The sequence below is a fragment of the Oncorhynchus kisutch genome, unplaced genomic scaffold (genome assembly GCF_002021735.2).
Source record: "Oncorhynchus kisutch isolate 150728-3 unplaced genomic scaffold, Okis_V2 Okis07a-Okis12b_hom, whole genome shotgun sequence".
NCBI classification, from domain to species: domain Eukaryota; kingdom Metazoa; phylum Chordata; class Actinopteri; order Salmoniformes; family Salmonidae; genus Oncorhynchus; species Oncorhynchus kisutch.
Genome location: NW_022261984.1, coordinates 1,333,037 through 1,350,314, shown reverse-complemented (window position 1 = coordinate 1,350,314; position 17,278 = coordinate 1,333,037). Strand labels below are relative to the sequence as shown.

The 17,278-nt window shown below is 46.6% G+C and overlaps 2 protein-coding genes across 5 annotated transcripts in view; one reads left to right on the top strand and one right to left on the bottom strand.

The window, feature by feature from the left end:
- Positions 1-94: 94 nt before the first annotated feature.
- ints12 (integrator complex subunit 12) lies at positions 95-4,573 on the bottom strand. 2 transcript variants are annotated; one of them, XM_031814544.1, is made up of 7 exons: positions 4,485-4,573; positions 3,577-3,747; positions 2,893-3,051; positions 2,199-2,395; positions 1,832-1,991; positions 1,315-1,467; positions 95-989 (listed from the first exon to the last, which is right to left on the bottom strand). In XM_031814544.1, exons 1-7 carry the CDS (start codon positions 4,485-4,487, stop codon positions 369-371), a joined length of 1,464 nt encoding a protein of 487 aa, XP_031670404.1. In that variant the 5' UTR covers positions 4,488-4,573; the 3' UTR covers positions 95-368. The 2 variants fall into 2 exon arrangements, with proteins under 2 accessions (XP_031670404.1, XP_031670405.1); XM_031814545.1 differs by having other exon boundaries at positions 4,177-4,515.
- Positions 4,473-17,278, top strand: part of gstcd (glutathione S-transferase, C-terminal domain containing) — a 62,597-nt gene continuing 49,791 nt past the window's right edge. The window contains exons 1-6 of one of the 3 annotated variants that reach the window (XM_031814541.1): positions 4,473-4,584; positions 4,889-5,132; positions 5,297-5,524; positions 5,856-6,323; positions 8,206-8,472; positions 11,881-11,974. In XM_031814541.1, coding sequence (XP_031670401.1) covers positions 4,935-5,132; positions 5,297-5,524; positions 5,856-6,323; positions 8,206-8,472; positions 11,881-11,974 — 1,255 coding nt within the window. In that variant the 5' untranslated portion in view covers positions 4,473-4,584; positions 4,889-4,934. Of the gene's footprint in view, positions 4,716-4,888; positions 5,133-5,296; positions 5,525-5,855; positions 6,324-8,205; positions 8,473-11,880; positions 11,975-17,278 lie in introns of all 3 variants that reach the window. The other 2 variants (XM_031814542.1, XM_031814543.1) reach the window with 2 other exon arrangements.

Genomic DNA, 17,278 nt, shown 5'->3' with positions numbered 1-17,278 from the left:
ACAGCTTGTTCATTTGATGACTGCTTGCTGATGATCTCATGTCCTTTTCAGACTTGAGATTTATTCTCACAAAAAAAAAGACAATTCTACTATGTCATAAAAAATAATACATTTTATTACATTTTGCCCCCTCACAATTTTCTGTGATGTGGCTGAGTTTGGACAGAACGAAGAGGCACATTATAGCCACTAACAGTATCTCCAGCAGCATTTCATACATCAATGAAATTCAAGTATTCAATTGGATACGGTTACATCCACGTTAGTTTATTCAATGCTCTGGCACTCACTCCCATTCACAACTTCCACCTCGAACATCTTACTTACACACTTCTCTCTTCCTTCCCTCACTACTCCTCTCATTCCATTCATTTCTTCAGCTTCTTCTGAGCCGCTTTCTTCTTCACCATCTGCAGGCGTTTCATGGCGTTGAGCTGAGACTCCTGGGACGTGGGCGCCTTGCCACCCCCTGGCGCTTCAGCCGCAGCCTTCGACCCGTTACCGTTCCCATTCCCTGCTCCATTGCCCCCAGACCCTCCGCTGTTCCCTCCCAGGCTGGGCTGAGGCCCACTGGGAGAGGACCCAGGACTTGTCCCCTTCCCCTGGTTCTCCCCACTGGAGGACCGGTTTAGGGTCTGCTTCCCCAGGGTCAGAGGTGGAGGAGGCTTCAGAGGCACAGAGCTGGAGCCGTTTCCACCATCACCATTATTTCCATTTCCTCCTCCGATCGCCATCTTGGAGCCACTGCCACCCAGTCCTCCGCCCGTCTTAGAGCTGGCCAGCCCGGAGAGTCCGGTAGGTTTTTGGCCAGGGGGGGTAGAGGTGGAGGAGGTCTTGCTACTTCCACTTGGCCCTGAGGAGCCAGGTTTGGTGCTGGCGCCAGGGCCAGCGGAGGTCTTGGCCCCGAAGGCGGCCCACCCTGTGAGGCCGCTTCCCGACTGCAAGGAGCCGCTGCTACTGGAGGGGTTGGCAGATACTGCTGCAGATGCCTAGGAGGGAAAGAAACAAGCGTTAGAGATGCAATACTCCTAAGCATATCAAAATAACTCTGATCCTTTCCCCCTAGTATAATGTCCAGGTATTACACACATGGTCAGTTTGCATGACAACATATAAACATTTAGTCTTTACATTCAACCTAAATGTCCGCCATCTTCGAAAAGGCTATTGCACTGTATGCCATGTAATGCTGTATAATGTCTGGGTATTACATGATCAGGTTGCATTAGACAAGGTATATCTTAATGAAAAATGTAATTTAACCTAAATATGACTTGTAGTTCAAATATGCAGCTCTGGTGTTGTAATGCTTACCTTCACCTCAGTTCGTTTGAAGGCCTGAAAGGTGCTGGATGTGTCGGGTTTGACCTTGAGTTCCGGTTTCTTCACCAGAGGGTCCTTCACCACGGGGGCTGCTGACACAACGGCTGGTGTCGGCTTCTGTGAAGGCTTCTGGGTCTTCTGGGCCTGGCAGGAAAAACAACAACAGCATAAGAACCCTTTTTGGGAGTGTACAACATTACAGAACGTTCAGATAGAAATGTATTGTGTAGAAAATAGATGATTGTCTGTCAGTTAGAGTAAGAAATCGTTTCAGCTCTGTTCATTACATTTCTATCTGCAACGTTCAGAAGGTCTCAACTCACTGAATACACCCCTTGTTATAAGTATTGCTCACATGGTTTGCGTCCAAAATGGCACTATTCCCTATATAGTGCACTACTTCTGACAAGCACACATAGGGATTTGGTTAAAAGTAGTGCACTATGTAAGAAATAGGGTGCCATTTCAGACTCAGCCAGGATGACTTTGTCGTCTATCCATCTCTTACCATGCGTTTCATCTGCCGGGTGCAGCGGGCGCAGTACCACACCAGGCGTGGGTCGTTGACGTCCTTGTCCGTCACCTGGGGCTTGTGGCAGTCCTGGTGGTAGAGGTTGTGGCACTCCTGGCACTCCACTAGCTGGTTGCCCGACGTCACCGTCATCTGCCTGAGGTCATCAACACGAAACTAATTGATTGATTTATTATCAATGAAAATACATTACACACAGTACATACAGTCATTCATCACTGAGAGTTAGACGTAGTGTTCACAGGCACCAAATGGGAAAAAAGGACAAACAGGAAAAGACTACATGGACTTTTTCGTTTTCAGTTGCGACCCAGGTGGCATTCAAAAACGTCCGGGTACCTACCTGCAAACCACACAGGCCAGCCCCATCTCCATGGCGAAGTCGTCAGCGTTGGTCTCCGCGTCGAAGTTGGAGAAGTCAGGTAGAGGTATGTCTTTGAAGGGCTGGACTGTGACGGGGGACGAGCGGTTCTCCTGCTGCTTGGGCTCCAGGCGAGGCTTCTTAGACGGCTCAGGTCCTTCACCTGGCTCTACCCTCACCTGGAAGACAAAGGGAAAGTGCAATAAAGGTGTTATGAAGGTTATATAACAGTGTTATGAAGGTTTATAAAGTTGATATGTAGGTGATATGTTCTATTTCAACCTCAACAAATACGGATTTCATACTAAAATGTTGACGTATGACCTTTACGTGACGGTTTACGTTCTGTGTCATCTCAACAAACTGAAGATATGTCACACTGAACAAATTACTCCAATTATGTATTCAATGTATAACATTATGTATGTACAGTGGATAATTGTGCATGCATGTTTGGTTCTAGATTGTCTCAACAAAAGGAATGGAATTACTGGAATATGGATGAATGTCTTAAAATTCAATGTAGTAACATTATGTATGACGAACAATTACACGTGTTTTTTGTGGTTGTGTTTTCCATGATTTGCAGTACTGGTTTGGTTCTGGAACTAACTAGCCTAGATCATGAATAAATCCCTATCCCCTACTCAGGCACAGCATCCATTCCATTTCGTACCTTGTCTGAAGGCCTCTTCTCCACCTCCTTTTTGCTCTTCTCTGAGCTGCTGGACTTGCTGCTGCTGCTGCTAGATGAAGAGGAGGAGCTACAGGAGGACTTAGAGTCCTGTTTATTTATGCTCATCTTGGACACGGACACCTTCGTCACCTCCACCTCCTGTTGATAGATACAAGGTCTACACTTGTTGTATTCGGCGCAGGTGACAAATAAAGTTTGTTTTTTAAACACGAGGTTTCAGAGCTACTTCTCCAGGATACAAATGTTGGGAGTGACTGAAAGAACTAGAGACAAGCGGCAGCGAAGGGATGTCTGAAATGATAACGATTGACACGGGTAAAGCAAGACACAGGGGCCTAGGCAAGGCAAGGTTTCATATTTTACACCTCGATCATGTATGTCTATGGATTCCCTTTAGACTACTGTCAAAACCCCATGTGATGACATCATAAGAATATAATCACGCCAGCCTGTAAAATTATGACAACATCATGTTCTGAAGAGAGGTGAATGAATGCCATATAGTATAATAATAATATATGCCATTTAGCAGACCCTTTTATCCTAAGCCACATAGTCACGTGTGCATACATTTTTGTAGGTATGGGTGGTCCTGGGAATCGATCCTACAATCCTGTCTTTGCAAGCACCATGCTCTACCAACTAAGCTACAATAGTCCATACCTTCAGTGATGAGCGGTAAGAGGAATCACTCCCTCTGCCTGATAGAGACTCATCCAGAAGAGCTCGGAGTTTATCCACAGAGTCTTTGTTCTTTGAGTGCAAGTATCCCAGTCCCTTTAGGAAGACAGGGTCCAACTCCAGACTCACTGATGCAGCCATGATCACACTGAACTGTAGATAGAAAGGATATGTAGAATATGGCATATGCTGTGACTATAGGCCCTACCTGTTTTTGGCCTCATCCAGTTGATAAATATAGTACTGGCTAATTGGTGATCTCACAGCTAGTGAGTAACTTTAGTGATATTGTTGGACGGCAAAGCTAGACAGAAAACATAACCAACTAGTTACTATTGACACAAAGGTAAACTGCTTCTACACTAACTTGCATGTACATAATGCTAGGTAAGAAATTCTGACTTGTACGTGACTGTCAGCTTCTGAAGGTGTCTAGCAAGGTGTCCAGTTGGCTATCTAGCTATACCAAGTAGCTAAGTTAACGTTAGCCTTGGTTGGGAAACCTGCTAGCTAGCTCAAGTAGCTAGCTAGCTAATAAGCTAGCAAAGGTTAGTTGATATTCGTCATGTTTGATTACCTTACCTTACTCTCAAATATCTTTAACGTGTATTTCTCACACCAATGTGGTTATTATGACACGTACGTATTCACAGTAACTTAACAAGTCTCATTTGAGCTACTGTAGCTGAAACGCCTTTATTTCCTAGCGGCATTCTTGTCCATCCACTAAATATATCCGAAGAAACAAGCAAGCTAATTTGTTGCACGGACCTCGACATTACCCGTAGCATATTTTGATTATCTAGACTGTATTCAAAATACGTCACCATAACTATATAGTGTATACATCATTTTGTAATACAATGTTTACATTTAATTGAAGTATGTACCATTGATCAGGTCGGTCTGTATTGACTGTTACACGTGGAACTGACTTGAGGAAGTGACGTGCTTACTATAACAACGTGCACTGTGAGCTTCACATGTACTGTAAGTAGCTAATTTCAATGTATCATAGTTTACTTGATTGTCAGAACAGCAGAAACGAGTCATGGGCTAACTATGTAGAGCACTAGCTAAATGTATACCTAGCTAGACAGCTACTACCTAGCTAACAGTAGGTAAATTAACGTTGGATATGCAAGCATATGCTAGTCTTAGCTAGCAACTTTAGTCTAGCAGACTAAACTCTACTTCACGATATAGACATACATCTTGAGATGTATGGAGTTAACTTTAGTCAGCTAACTTTGGTCAGAGTTTGTTGCCAAAATACCATTTGTCGTGTTTACAGGTTTGATTGACACCAATATTCAACCCATTGAGTACCTCCTGTCACAATGACGCAGACAGACCCACATCAGGAGCAGCCAGAGTGTCTCTACCTGGAATTATCATCCCAAAACGAGCAGCCCTCTGTTCCCCTACACACCTCCATCTCACTCTTCCTCCTGTCTTACTGCGAGTGCACATCATTCAAAGTCTTCCTCGTCTCTGCCAAGCCTGACACACAAAGCTCACAATCCTGGAAGTCACAGGTTTGTCATTGTCGATTTGCTTTGTGTTGTAGACAGTAATGACAGGCAAAGAAGTTGGGAAAACTTTACTGAGCAGGTTTCAGTCAACTATTTAACACAATATAGTGAAGGTGAATGAATACATGTCAACATCGATATGTGTAACAACGATATTGCTTCGACAGGTACCAACGTCTTTAGCTGTCTCGATGGTCCATGTCAAGGACCTGCCTGTGTTGGTGAGGGGCTGCCGTCTCCCCGCCGTACTGGATGAGACTGGGAGGTACTGCAGGGCCGGGCTGGCTGTGGTGCTCAGGCATATTATAGACAGGACCTGTGAGGCAGACCCCAGAAGGAAGGATGCAGCATCACTGCTAGGGTTCAAGAAGACCTGTCTGAAGGCCTGCGCTGAGGTAAGGGGCAACACTCAATTATTATGGTATGCATGCAGTGCCATTGGCAAAACTACGAATGATTATGTTTGTGTATAGATTACATTCGTTTTTTTTTGTTTCTAGGCATAATTAAATTGTCACACATCAGTAGGAGCTTTCCCATTGGAAAACCAATTGAATCTTATATTCTCCCAGAGGGATTGTTTATGAGCTAGTGAATAAGATGGGATAAACTTGTTTACTAGTTGCCTTGGACACACAGTACTGCTGTATAAAAATACAACTCTACATTACACCAATGCCACAAATATTAGTCAAAATGAATGCATGTTCCTCCTCTCCCTTATAGGTGAGCCAGTGGACCAGGCTGTGTGAGCTCAGTATCCCCTCGGCCGTGGAGGCCCATCTCCGGCAGCCCACTAACCCATCCCTGCACCTCCCCTCTGCCCTCCTCAACCTTGAAAAGACACTAGGCGAGCCCGTCAAGGTGCACAACGACGACAAGATCCGCCGGCAGAAGCTCAAGCAGCAGCAGAAGAACCACCAGAAGAAAATCTCTCAGGACCTCCAAGAGGACCAAGGGACAGACGTCACCCAGCCACAGGATTCGCAGTCCGCCAACGGGCTAGAACTCCAAGCAGCCCTGGCCAAGCTGTATGTGGATAGTGGTGCAGTTCTGTCCACGACCATTAGGGAGAGCTCTGACATCAGGAAAGTGAAGACCACAGAGCTGCCACAGCTGGAGCATGTGTTTGCCGAGGGACTGTACTTCACTCTGACTGATGTGGTGTTGCTGCCTTGTATCCATCAATACCTGGTAAGGAAGGCCCTTGGAGGTTATCTGTTAGTTATATGTTTGAAGGGAAGTTAGTCTAGAACTCTTAGCCTGAGTCCTAGATCAGTTTGTGCTGTCTTTCCAACTCCATTGCTGTCACTGGCAAAACGGCACAAACAGATCTGGGACTCAGGCTGCAGAGTTCTTGCTTTATGCACTTGATTTATATTCCACGGACCAAGCCTCCCTTCTGCTGGTCACTAAATATGTAAACTACCAGCACTTCTCTTGCAATCGTGTTTCTTCAATCTTTTTGAAACATGCATTTCCCAGGCCTGTTTAGTCTCCATGCTAGTTTTAGACAAGTGGTAGCTCTGAGTGTGTGGCACATTTTATTTTAACAGTAGCATATTACCCTATTGTCCCCTGTCATCACCTGCTACCTCATTTGAGTACTTACACCTGTTGCCATGTCGACCATATTATGAAGGCCTCTGAAATGATGCCCTTCTACATTGAATGTCTCATCAGGTGGTACCTGTACACCCACAGAGGCTTTATACAGTGGAAAGCAGGTAGAACAGTGCCTTCCTAAGACTGTGTGTGTGTGTGTGTGTGTGTGTGTGTGTGTGTCAGCACAGATTCTATTCTCAAAGGTGGTCCACCTGGCTGTGGATGATGACAAATAGGTCTATTTTAAATGTAGTTGGTTGATACGCATTTCAATGAACCGGCTTTGGGATCATGCTTGGTTCGACGTGCTGATTTTAAAATGATGTCATTGTCAGAGCCTAATTTCGGATGTGAGAAATTAGGTTGCGAGAGTGGTGTTGAAAGGATGAGATTTGCTGCCAATCACTTACTGTAGTTCATCATCAAGTTAGTTTGTAAAATAAAGATATTTTAATTTGCCCCTAGCTGAATTTTCCTGGGAACTTTTTAGTTATAGATTTCCCATATTTTGTTTAGTGTTTAGGGTTTTTATGAGATGCCACCACGGGGTGTTAGTTATCGATCTATTATGCCTTGGAGCCAAGCGGTCAACAGGGTCTCCTCTGCACACCTCTCTCCTCTTCCATCTCTCCTCCTGTTCTCATAGCTGTATAGCCTGGGATTGGAATGAAGTGAAGTTCTCACAATGAGGCTCTTAGGGGTCAGCTGTGCTCCAGTGGTTTCCAGTTTCACACTCAGCCTAGCATGTCTCCTCTCTTCTCCCACACAGCCACCGCTGTCTATCCACAGATCCACAGGACAGAGAGCCAGATAAAAGACCCTTGGCTTTATCTACTGTCACCTCTTTCCATGCTCTGTCTGTTTCCCTCTCCCTCTCTCTCTATTCTCACTCTCTCTCTCTCTCTCTCTCTTGGAAACACACACACGTTATGTTCTTCTATCCTCGTGGGAACCTTCAATTAATTTCCATTCAAAATCCTATTTTCCCCAACCCCTAAACCTTACCATAGCACTAACCCTAACACTTAACTACTAGCCCCTTACCCCAATTCTAATCCTAACCTTAATTGTAACCCTAACCTAACCCCTAAACTTAAAATAGCCTTTGTCCTCATGGGAATGTGGGAAATGTCCCCAAGAGGGAGACATTTTCTTGTTTTACTATCCTTGTGGGGATTTTAGGTCCCTACAAGGATAGAATAACTAACATACACACGCACACACACAAACCCCTCTACAGCTGTCCATCTCTCTCTCCCAACCCTTGCCTTTCTTAGTGCCTATCTCTCTCCTCCATCTCCAGAGGGGTGATGAGTGGAGGGGATCAGCCTGGTGGAACCTGGGCTCTTGGTTCAGTGCAGATGACACTTCTGATGAATCACTTAGCTGACTCAGGCCATTGTCTTCACTTTCCCCTCCTCCTCCTCCTCCTCCTCCTCCTCCTCCTCCTCCTCCTCCTCCTCTTCAACAGAGCTCCCTCCAGAGCCACAACGCCAGCGCGCTGTCCCAGCTGCCTCTCTTGCTGCGCTGGTACCTCCAGGTCCAGGAAGTCCCCGGGGTCCCCAGGGCGGCCCAGGCCTGTGGGATGCCCCTCTCCACCCGCAAGTCCTTCACTACCGGCCCCCCAACCATAGCCGAAACACAACAGTCCAGCCAAGCAAATCAGGAAAGCCTGGAGATGACGATGAAGGAGGTGCACTTCGTTGGGGGCCCCAGGCCCACAATGACTAAACTCAAAGTAATTGAATATTTTTTTTAATCTCTCTCCCACTCCCTCTCGGTCTCTTCCCCCTCCCCCCTCCCGGTCTCTCCCCCCCCCCCCCCTCTCTCTGTCAACTCTCCCCTCATGCCTTCCACCATCTCTTTTTGGGAGGATTAGATGAGGCACATTGAAGGTTTCAGGAAAGCTGTCAGTGGTAAAAACTCACATGCTCTCTAGCAGCAGCGCCTTTCTCTCTCTTAAATGCCTCTAGGCACATCGCGCGCGCAAACACACAGAACTGCCCCAATTGGGTTCTCCCTCATCCCACTGCCTGTCCCTGAGCTGCAACGATAAAGGATTTATGCACTCCAATTGGTTGTAAAATTGTCCCACTTCCTATAATTGAAGGCTTTCTCGCAGATTATTGCGGCCTTGCTGTTGCGTTCTGTTACTTTAAAGGCTGGTTTGCAGTTGGTCTATCGATGTTTGTGGACTGTTGTCAATGTGACATAATGAACATTATATTTTCGTCCAACATCAAACTTGACATTGTCGTTATGAAAAATGATAAACACAAAACGACAGCCAGGCAACTCAAAGGTACTTTCTAAACAATGATTTGGTTCGTTGCGAGCTTGTTGGCTAAATAGCTAGCTGGCTAGCCAGTTACAAAAATGAACAGAGTAACGTTATAGCTACTTTTTATTCATTGAGGAAATTGAACCCAACACAACATCATCATTACCTGCAAGGTAAAATTGCTTACGCTTGTGAGTGTGACGAAATAAAAGTAGGTCATTCTGTCTGTCAATTTTAGAACTCCTGCCACCTCTTGTCACAGATGGATTTGTTGCTGCCCAGTAACCAGGACAACGGACGTTGCGACAGTGGCAGAGACATGACCTGTTTTCATGTCTGTGTAACAAGGGAACCGACTGTCGTAGAGACATTACCTGTTTTCATGTCTGTGTAACAAGGGAACCGACAGTCACAGAGACATGACCTGTTTTCATGTCTATGTAACAAGGGAACCGACTGTCGTAGAGACATTACCTGTTTTCATGTCTGTGTAACAAGGGAACCGACAGTCACAGAGACATGACCTGTTTTCATGTCTGTGCAACAAGGGAACCGACAGTCACAGAGACATGACCTGTTTTCATGTCTGTGGCAACAAGGGAACCAACAGTTGCAGAGATATGACCTGTTTTCATGTCTGTAACAAGGGAACCGACTGTCGTAGAGACATTACCTGTTTTCATGTATGTGCAACAAGGGAACCGACAGTCACAGCGATGGTCTACAGACATTCCACATTAAATCTCGTTTTGACCAGCTACACTTGTCGCATTCTAATTGTTTACAGACATGTCATTAGACCAAGTGTAAACCGCATTTTAATAGTGATTTGCTGTGTAATTGTTTGACAGGTAATCAAATTGAAGTCGTAATTTCCGTCCCATAGGCCACTTTTATATTTGCCACCACTTTACACTGTAGTGCCCATCTTTCACTTTCCCCTCAAACTTTGATTTGAATAAAAACACTGAATCCAATACAAAAATAATAACATTTTACAGCCAGACTGTCCTGCTTGTAGTAATTGCAAAAAAGCACCACCACTGCTCAGTACACACCCGCTAGCATCATTACTCCACACTCTCAATATAGCCTACAGCCTCTCAGGGTGTAATTACTAGCACGGTTAGCGCTGGACTCCAAATGGCTGCCTGGAACACGTTATGGTGGAGCGGTTTCAGTGGGACACAAACTGACACAGCTGTCAAGGCAGGAAACTGCTTTCTCAGCTGGCTCAAACCTTCCTAACACTGAACACCCTCACTGTTCTCTGGCACGGCAGGTCCCAAGTATAAATCAGAGATTTCTTGCTGGCCAACTACGGCAGGAAGTGCATCAGCCAATCGTAAATGTTGATAACAAGTTGCCCTCTTAGAATGTGATATTCAACCCTGGTCGATTACGGAGTAGGCACAGGTGCACACAGTTGGAACATGCACTGACATAGGAACGTACACACACACATACTGCCCACACACATATACTGCCGTCCCTCGCCTGCCCAGACGGATTTCGGTGCTGGTTGGCTTTGTGCGTGTGTGCATGTGTTTGTGTGGTCGTCACCGGCAGGACTGGAGTGCAGCTGTTGTACGGTCTGGGGCCTTGGTGGAGCCAAGGGGCCTGTGTGTGTCGAGGCCAGTCCAGGGCACGCAGAGAGAGAGAAAGACAGAAAGAGAGAGGGCTAGGCTCCAACAGGGTGACGTGCTATCCCTGACTGCTGCTTACCAAAGCCAGCACTACATCTACAGCACTACATCTCATATGTCCTCATCTGTCCACCACACAAACAATCTGAATCACCTCCTACTGTCAAGCTGAGAATATAATTGTATACAGAGCTGCTTCACCTTGTCTTCCCATTTCACTCACACACACTGTAGTGAGGGAGAAGATTGACACGCCCAGTGATGTCTGTCAGTCCTAGAGCCTCTTTCCCCCAGCTCTGTGTGTGTGTGTGTGCCAGGCTTCCAAAGGCTTCTTGCCAAGTGCACTGAGAAATAAGAGTGACAGTTTCCAAATGTATCTCTGCAGTATGTACCTGCTGTCTCCTACGCTGTAGTGCACCAGCTTGGAACTGGTTCAAGAGGCCATTTTATTTTTGTTACCCAACAATGACACAAAACAGGCAGCCTCTTCAAGGTCATTTTTATAGTTTGTGATTTTCCCTCTGAATGACTGCCTCAGGCATACAGCAAATGCCCTTATTTTCATACTTATTTATTTCCATGAAGTCCATTATTTTAATGGAAAAAAATCACAATAAAAAAACTGCCAAGGAAGGTTAGCTCAAAGCTTTTGATTTCGATGAAGAATGTCCTTGGTGATTTAATATGGCGTTTAGAAAACAACTGCCCTTTTTTATGCCTGAAGAAAGAGGGCATTGTTTTGTACCAATGAAAGATAAAAGGCAGTTCTGTATAACACTAATATCTTGCTAACTTTTGACGAGGAATGTTCTTTGTGAACTAAGCTTTCCTAACGCTTTCATCCAGTATCCAAAGGCCAGTGTTCAAAGCTGCAGTGTTTGTCCCCATCCGTATCTCTTTACCTGTAATATACATCTCTTCAGTTCTGGAGAACACCTCCATCCCCCTATGAGCCGAGTAACAAGGCCAACTTAACAGACAGCGTGTTTCTCTACAGGGAGAGAACCAGAGAGAAAAAAAGGATTGGAAAGAAAAAGCGTCCTTTGTCCTCAGGTGGTTCTTCAGATTGGAACAGGGTTAACGGCGGTCAGGGTGGAGGAGTGCTCCCTACTCTGTAAACCACTTCATTACTGCTGGTTGAAACCGGAAAGACCCTGTAGGCTCTGAGAGACAAGTTTCTATGGTAACCTTGATGGTGTGTGTGTGGGTGTTCCCGCAGGAGAGTGGTATTGAGGCCGTCTTCTCACCTCATCCTTGCCCCTCCTGGACCCTCCCCTGGGACAGCTTACCGGAGGCCGTCAACCCAACTGAAGGTACTACTTTCATCCCTCTCTCCTTTCCTGTCTCCCTTCGTTCATCCATCTCTCCTCTCCATCCCTCTTCCCTCTCTCCTTTCCTGTCTCCCTTCGTTCATCCATCTCTCCTCTCCATCCCTCTCCCCTCTTCCCTCTCTCCTTTCCTGTCTCCCTTCGTTCATCCATCTCTCCTCTCCATCCCTCTCCCCTCTTCCCTCTCTCCTTTCCTGTCTCCCTTCGTTCATCCATCTCTCCTCTCCATCCCTCTCCCCTCTTCCCTCTCTCCTTTCCTGTCTCCCTTCGTCCATCCATCTCTCCATCCTTTTCTCCTTCCCTTTCCTCATCCAATCACCCTTACTGAGCCAGAAAGCCATATCAAACACCATTGATATGTGCGGGAGCATCCCGGTACACGCTGCATAAATGTTTGCATAAAACATCACTACTACTTTGGCTTGGTGAGTTCCATCAACGAGTCGCCCCTTTTCAAACAAAAACACACACAATCAGTGGAAGTGTCTGTGACCAGCTGAGCCTTCCGAGACGTAATGCGTTCTCCAAGGAGCCCCCCCTAATGACTTCTGAAGCGGTGCTGTGATGTATTCTCCCAGTGTGGTTCGGTCTAAGTGAGACAGGCCTGTCACCGGGACAGGGACACACTCCTCGGACCGTAGAGCCGTCGTTGGGAACACAGTGGCGGCTCTGTTGCCGTGGCAGCCGTGTCTGACGGACGGGCGGTGGAAGCAGGGTTGATTGCAGGTCCCAGGTGTCGCGAGTCAATCGGAGAAATTAGTCTCTCCTTGGAGGTGGAGGGGGCGAGCGAGCACTTTCCTTATTAGTGTGTTTACTATACGCTGAGAAGGCTAATAAATGAGGTGTGTGTGTGCCTTAATGAGGATGATAGATGCTAGTGTTATTCTAGCGCAGCGTGAAGGGGTTCTATTACACGTGTGTGTGTGTGTGTGTGTGTGTGTATGTGTTGTACATTCACATGTGTGTCATGCTTACGGCTCATCTTAACGTGCGGTAAAGCAGCTGGAGTACATCAAGGTCTTTATAGAGGAATGTGTGTGTACAGATAGCAAGAACACACACACACACACACACACACACACACACACACACACACACACACACACACACACACACACACACACACACACACACACACACAGCAGTGGGTTCAGTTCAGTGGGTAATAGAGTGAGGAAATGCATCCCACCTTACACTGAACTAATTTCAATACACTACAGTGGCATCATGTCCTTTATTTGTGTAAAGGAGAGAAGACGAAGGAGCATCTTCAAACTATTGAGATGCCCCAAACTGTTGTCTGTGATAAAATGGCAGGATTGTTCTCTCAGGTTGTTCCTGTCCTTTCTGTCTAACTGAATCTTGGATTTCAAACAAGGATGTTGTGTGGGTGTGAAGGTACATGTTGTGGTCAGTGTTGTCTGTTATAAGAATTTTCCTTCCTTTGTCGTTGTGTCTGTGTGGTTCCGGCCAGTGGGCGGATACGGGATGTGTTCCGACAACCGTCCTCCGGTTTCTTTCCAATGAATTCAGCAGACAGTATCGAAAACAGAACATGTTCTCATTCAGAAGTAGTTTAACACAGACACTTGAACTTGAAATCAACCGGCTCTGGATGATGTAGCTATTTTAGTTACCTCCAACCTCTCACATAACTGTCCAGACATTGGCAATATTCCACTTGTCATTCCCTTTCCAGTCATGCATTCCTTATCACCCCAACATGCTATCTCTTTATATACACTCCAGTCCAGACATTTGCTAAATTGACACTCAAGCATACCCACATTCTCTCTCTCTGTGTGTCTCTCTCTCTCTCTCTCTCGGTGTGTGTGTGTGTCTCTCTCTCTCTCTCTCGGTGTGTGTGTGTGTCTCTCTCTCGGTGTGTGTCTCTCTCTCGGTGTGTCTCTCTCTCTCTCGGTGTGTCTCTCTCTCTGTCTTGCTCTCTTTCTCTGCTCCTATACACTGCTAAACAGAGCTAAGTAGTGTGGGCAGTGTGACCGTTCTGAGTGGGTGAATCATAGAGAAACTTGATGTTGTTGGGTACTCTAGTTGATGAACAGAGGCTCTAAAGAGATCCGTGTGACTGCTGCTGCTGGCTGTAGTGTAGGTAGGTTCCCTCTGTGCTCCTGAGACAGGGTAATTAGTCAGAGTGGAGTTGAGACAGACCATTTGTCAGGGACCTGTAGTGACTGGGCCTTCAACGCCTGTCAGCGCCTCACCAAACACACCCAGTCTTCTACCACCACCTCACAAGGAGACAGCAGAAAAATGAGCAGGGAGGTGCCGTCACTGCAGCCATGCAGCAAATCAAATGTTATTGGTCACATACACATATTTAGCAGCTGTTACAGGTGTAGCGAAATGCTTGTGTTCCTAGCTCCAACAGTGCAGTAGTATCTAACAATACACACCCAACTAAAAGTAAAATAATGGAAATAAGAAATATATAAATATTAGGACGAGCAATGTTGGAGTGGCATAGACTAGAATTAAGCAAAAAGACCTGAGGGGGTGTGGTATACGATCAATATACTACGGTATACTGGCCATATACCACAAGCCCCCAAGGTGCCTTATTGCTATTATAAACTGGTTACCAAATGTTTTGTCGTACCTGTGGTATACTGTCTGATATACCATGCCTACAGCCAATCAGCATTCGGGGCTCGAACCACCCATTTTCTAATACAGTATATACATATGAAATGAGTAAAGCAGTATGTAAACATTATTGAAGTGGCCAGTGATTCTATGTATATAGGGCAGCTTCCCCTAAGGTGCAAGGTGAGTAACCGGGTGGTAGCCGGCTAGTGATGGCTATTTAACAGTCTGATGGCCTTGAAATAGAAGCTGTTTTTCAGTCTCTCGTTCCCAGCTTTGATGTACCTGCACTGACCTCACTTTCGGGATGATAGAGGGGTGAACAGGCTGTGGCTCGGGTGGTTGATGTCCTTGATGATCTTTTTGGCTTTCCTGTGACATCAGGTGCTGTAGGTGTCCTGGAGGGCAGTGTGCCCCCGGTGATGCATTGGGCAGACCGCACCACCCTCTGGAGAGCCCTGCGGTTGCGGGCGGTACAGTTGCCGTACCAGGCGGTGTTACAGCCCGACAGGATGCTCTCAACTGTGCATCTGTAAAAGTTTGTGAGGGCCTTAGGTGCTCTTGCGCCTTCTTCACCACTGTCTTTGTGGGTGGAGGGCGGCCCATCGGGAAGTCCAGGACCCAGTTGCACAGAGCGGGGTTCAGACCCCAGGGCCCCGAGCTTAATGAGGAGCTTGGAGGGTGTTGAAGGCTGAGCTATACTCAATGAACAGCATTCTTACATGGGCATTCCTCATGTCCAGATATGGATCTATTGGGGCGTTAAGCAAATTGAAGTGGGTCTAGGGTGTCAGGTAAGGTAAAGGTGATATGATCCTTAACTAGCCTCCCAAAGCATTTCATGATGACAGAAGTGAGTGCTACGGGTCAATAGTCATTTAGTTCAGTTACCTTCACTTTCTTGGGTACAGAAACAATGGTGGACATCTTGAAGCAAGTGGGGACAGCAGACTGGGATAGGGAGAGATTGAATATGTCTGTAAACATTCCAGCCAGCTGGTCTGCGCATGCTCTGAGGACGCGGCTAGGGATGCTGTCTGGGCCGGAGGAACAGAGGTGCCGTGCCTGCAGCCACGCATGGAGGAGGTGCCGTGCCTGCAGCCAACTCATGGAGGAGGTGCCGTGCCTGCAGCCACGCATGGAGGAACGGAGGAGGAGGCAGGGGAGGGAGAGAGATGGATGGATGGATGGATGGAGGGAGAGAGGCACATTGCTGTCATGTCTATAACATTATTCTCATTGCGAGCTCTTTTGGTACAAGGAGTTAATGTTAGGATCATTGTTGCTGAAGTCTTGTCGGGGTGAGGGTGTTGGCTTAGTGAAGGTGTAAGTGGAGGCCAAGGTGTTGTCGGAACGGGGGTGTTGGCTTAGTGAAGGTGTAAGTGGAGGCCAAGGTGTTGTCGGAATGGGGGTGTAGGCTTAGTGAAGGTGTTAGTGGAGGCCAAGGTGTTGTCAGGGCGGGGGTGTAGGCTTAGTGTAAGTGGAGGCCAAGGTGTTGTCAGGGCAGGGGTGTAGGCTTAGTGAAGGTGTTAGTGGAGGCCAAGGTGTTGTCAGGGCGGGGGTGTAGGCTTAGTGAAGGTGTTAGTGGAGGCCATGGTGTTGTCGGGCGGGGGTGTAGGCTTAGTGAAGGTGTTAGTGGAGGCCAAGGTGTTGTTGGGGCGGGGGTGTTGGCTTAGTGAAGGTGTTAGTGGAGGCCAAGGTGTTGTTGGGGTGGGGGTGTTGGCTTAGTGAAGGTGTTAGTGGAGGCCAAGGTGTTGTCAGGGTGGGGGTGTAGGCTTAGTGAAGGTGTTAGTGGAGGCCAAGGTCTTGTCGGGGCAGGGGTGGTGGCTTAGTGAAGGTGTAAGTGGAGGCCAAGGTGTTGTCAGGGTGTGGGTGTAGGCTTAGTGAAGGTGTTAGTGGAGGCCAAGGTGTTGTCAGGGTGGGGGTGTAGGCTTAGTGAAGGTGTAAGTGGAGGCCAAGGTCTTGTCGGGGCAGGGGTGTAGGCTTAGTGAAGGTGTAAGTGGAGGCCAAGGTGTTGTCAGGGTGGGGGTGTTGGCTTAGTGAAGGTGTAAGTGGAGGTGAAGTACCGATGTTAAATGTGGTGCGGTTGCTTTGACAACAGCACGAACCTCCCTCTGTGCGCACACTGCGACTTGAAGGAAGATTTGAACCCATTTAACCACAAAATGTCTCCAAGTTTTCACCATCATTGTAAAGCCCTAGTTATTTTGTTGCTTTGACAGTCATTTCTGAAGATTATTATTGTCCCCCACAGCTGCATCATTCGTTGGGGATGACATGTTTACTGTTGCCTTGTTTGGTTCACTGAAGCTGGAGACTCATATCTCCCTCTCTAACTTTAAGCACCAGCTGTCAGAGCAGCTCGCAGATCACTGCATCTGTAAATAGCCCATCCAACTACCTCATCCCCATACTGTTATTTTTTTTTTTATGCTCCTTTGCAAACCAGTATTTCTACTTGCACATTCATCTTCTACACATATATCACTCCAGTGTTTAATTGCTAAATTGTAATTATTTCGCCACTATGGCCTATTTATTGCCTTACCTCCCTTATCTTACCTCATTTGCACACACTGTATATAGACTTTTTTATTTTTCTATTGTGTTATTGACTATATGTTTGTTTATTCCATGTGTAACCCTTTGTTGTTGTTTGTGTCACACTGCTATGCTTTATCTTGG

Bases quoted from the DNA above. Each gene is read 5' to 3' on its own strand.
- ints12 (XM_031814544.1), bottom strand. The intron at 1,468-1,831 runs GTAAGAGATGGA...TTTTCCTGCCAG, and splicing joins CCCGGCAGATGAAACGCATG to GCCCAGAAGACCCAGAAGCC. The intron at 990-1,314 runs GTAAGCATTACA...TTTCCCTCCTAG, and splicing joins TCAAACGAACTGAGGTGAAG to GCATCTGCAGCAGTATCTGC.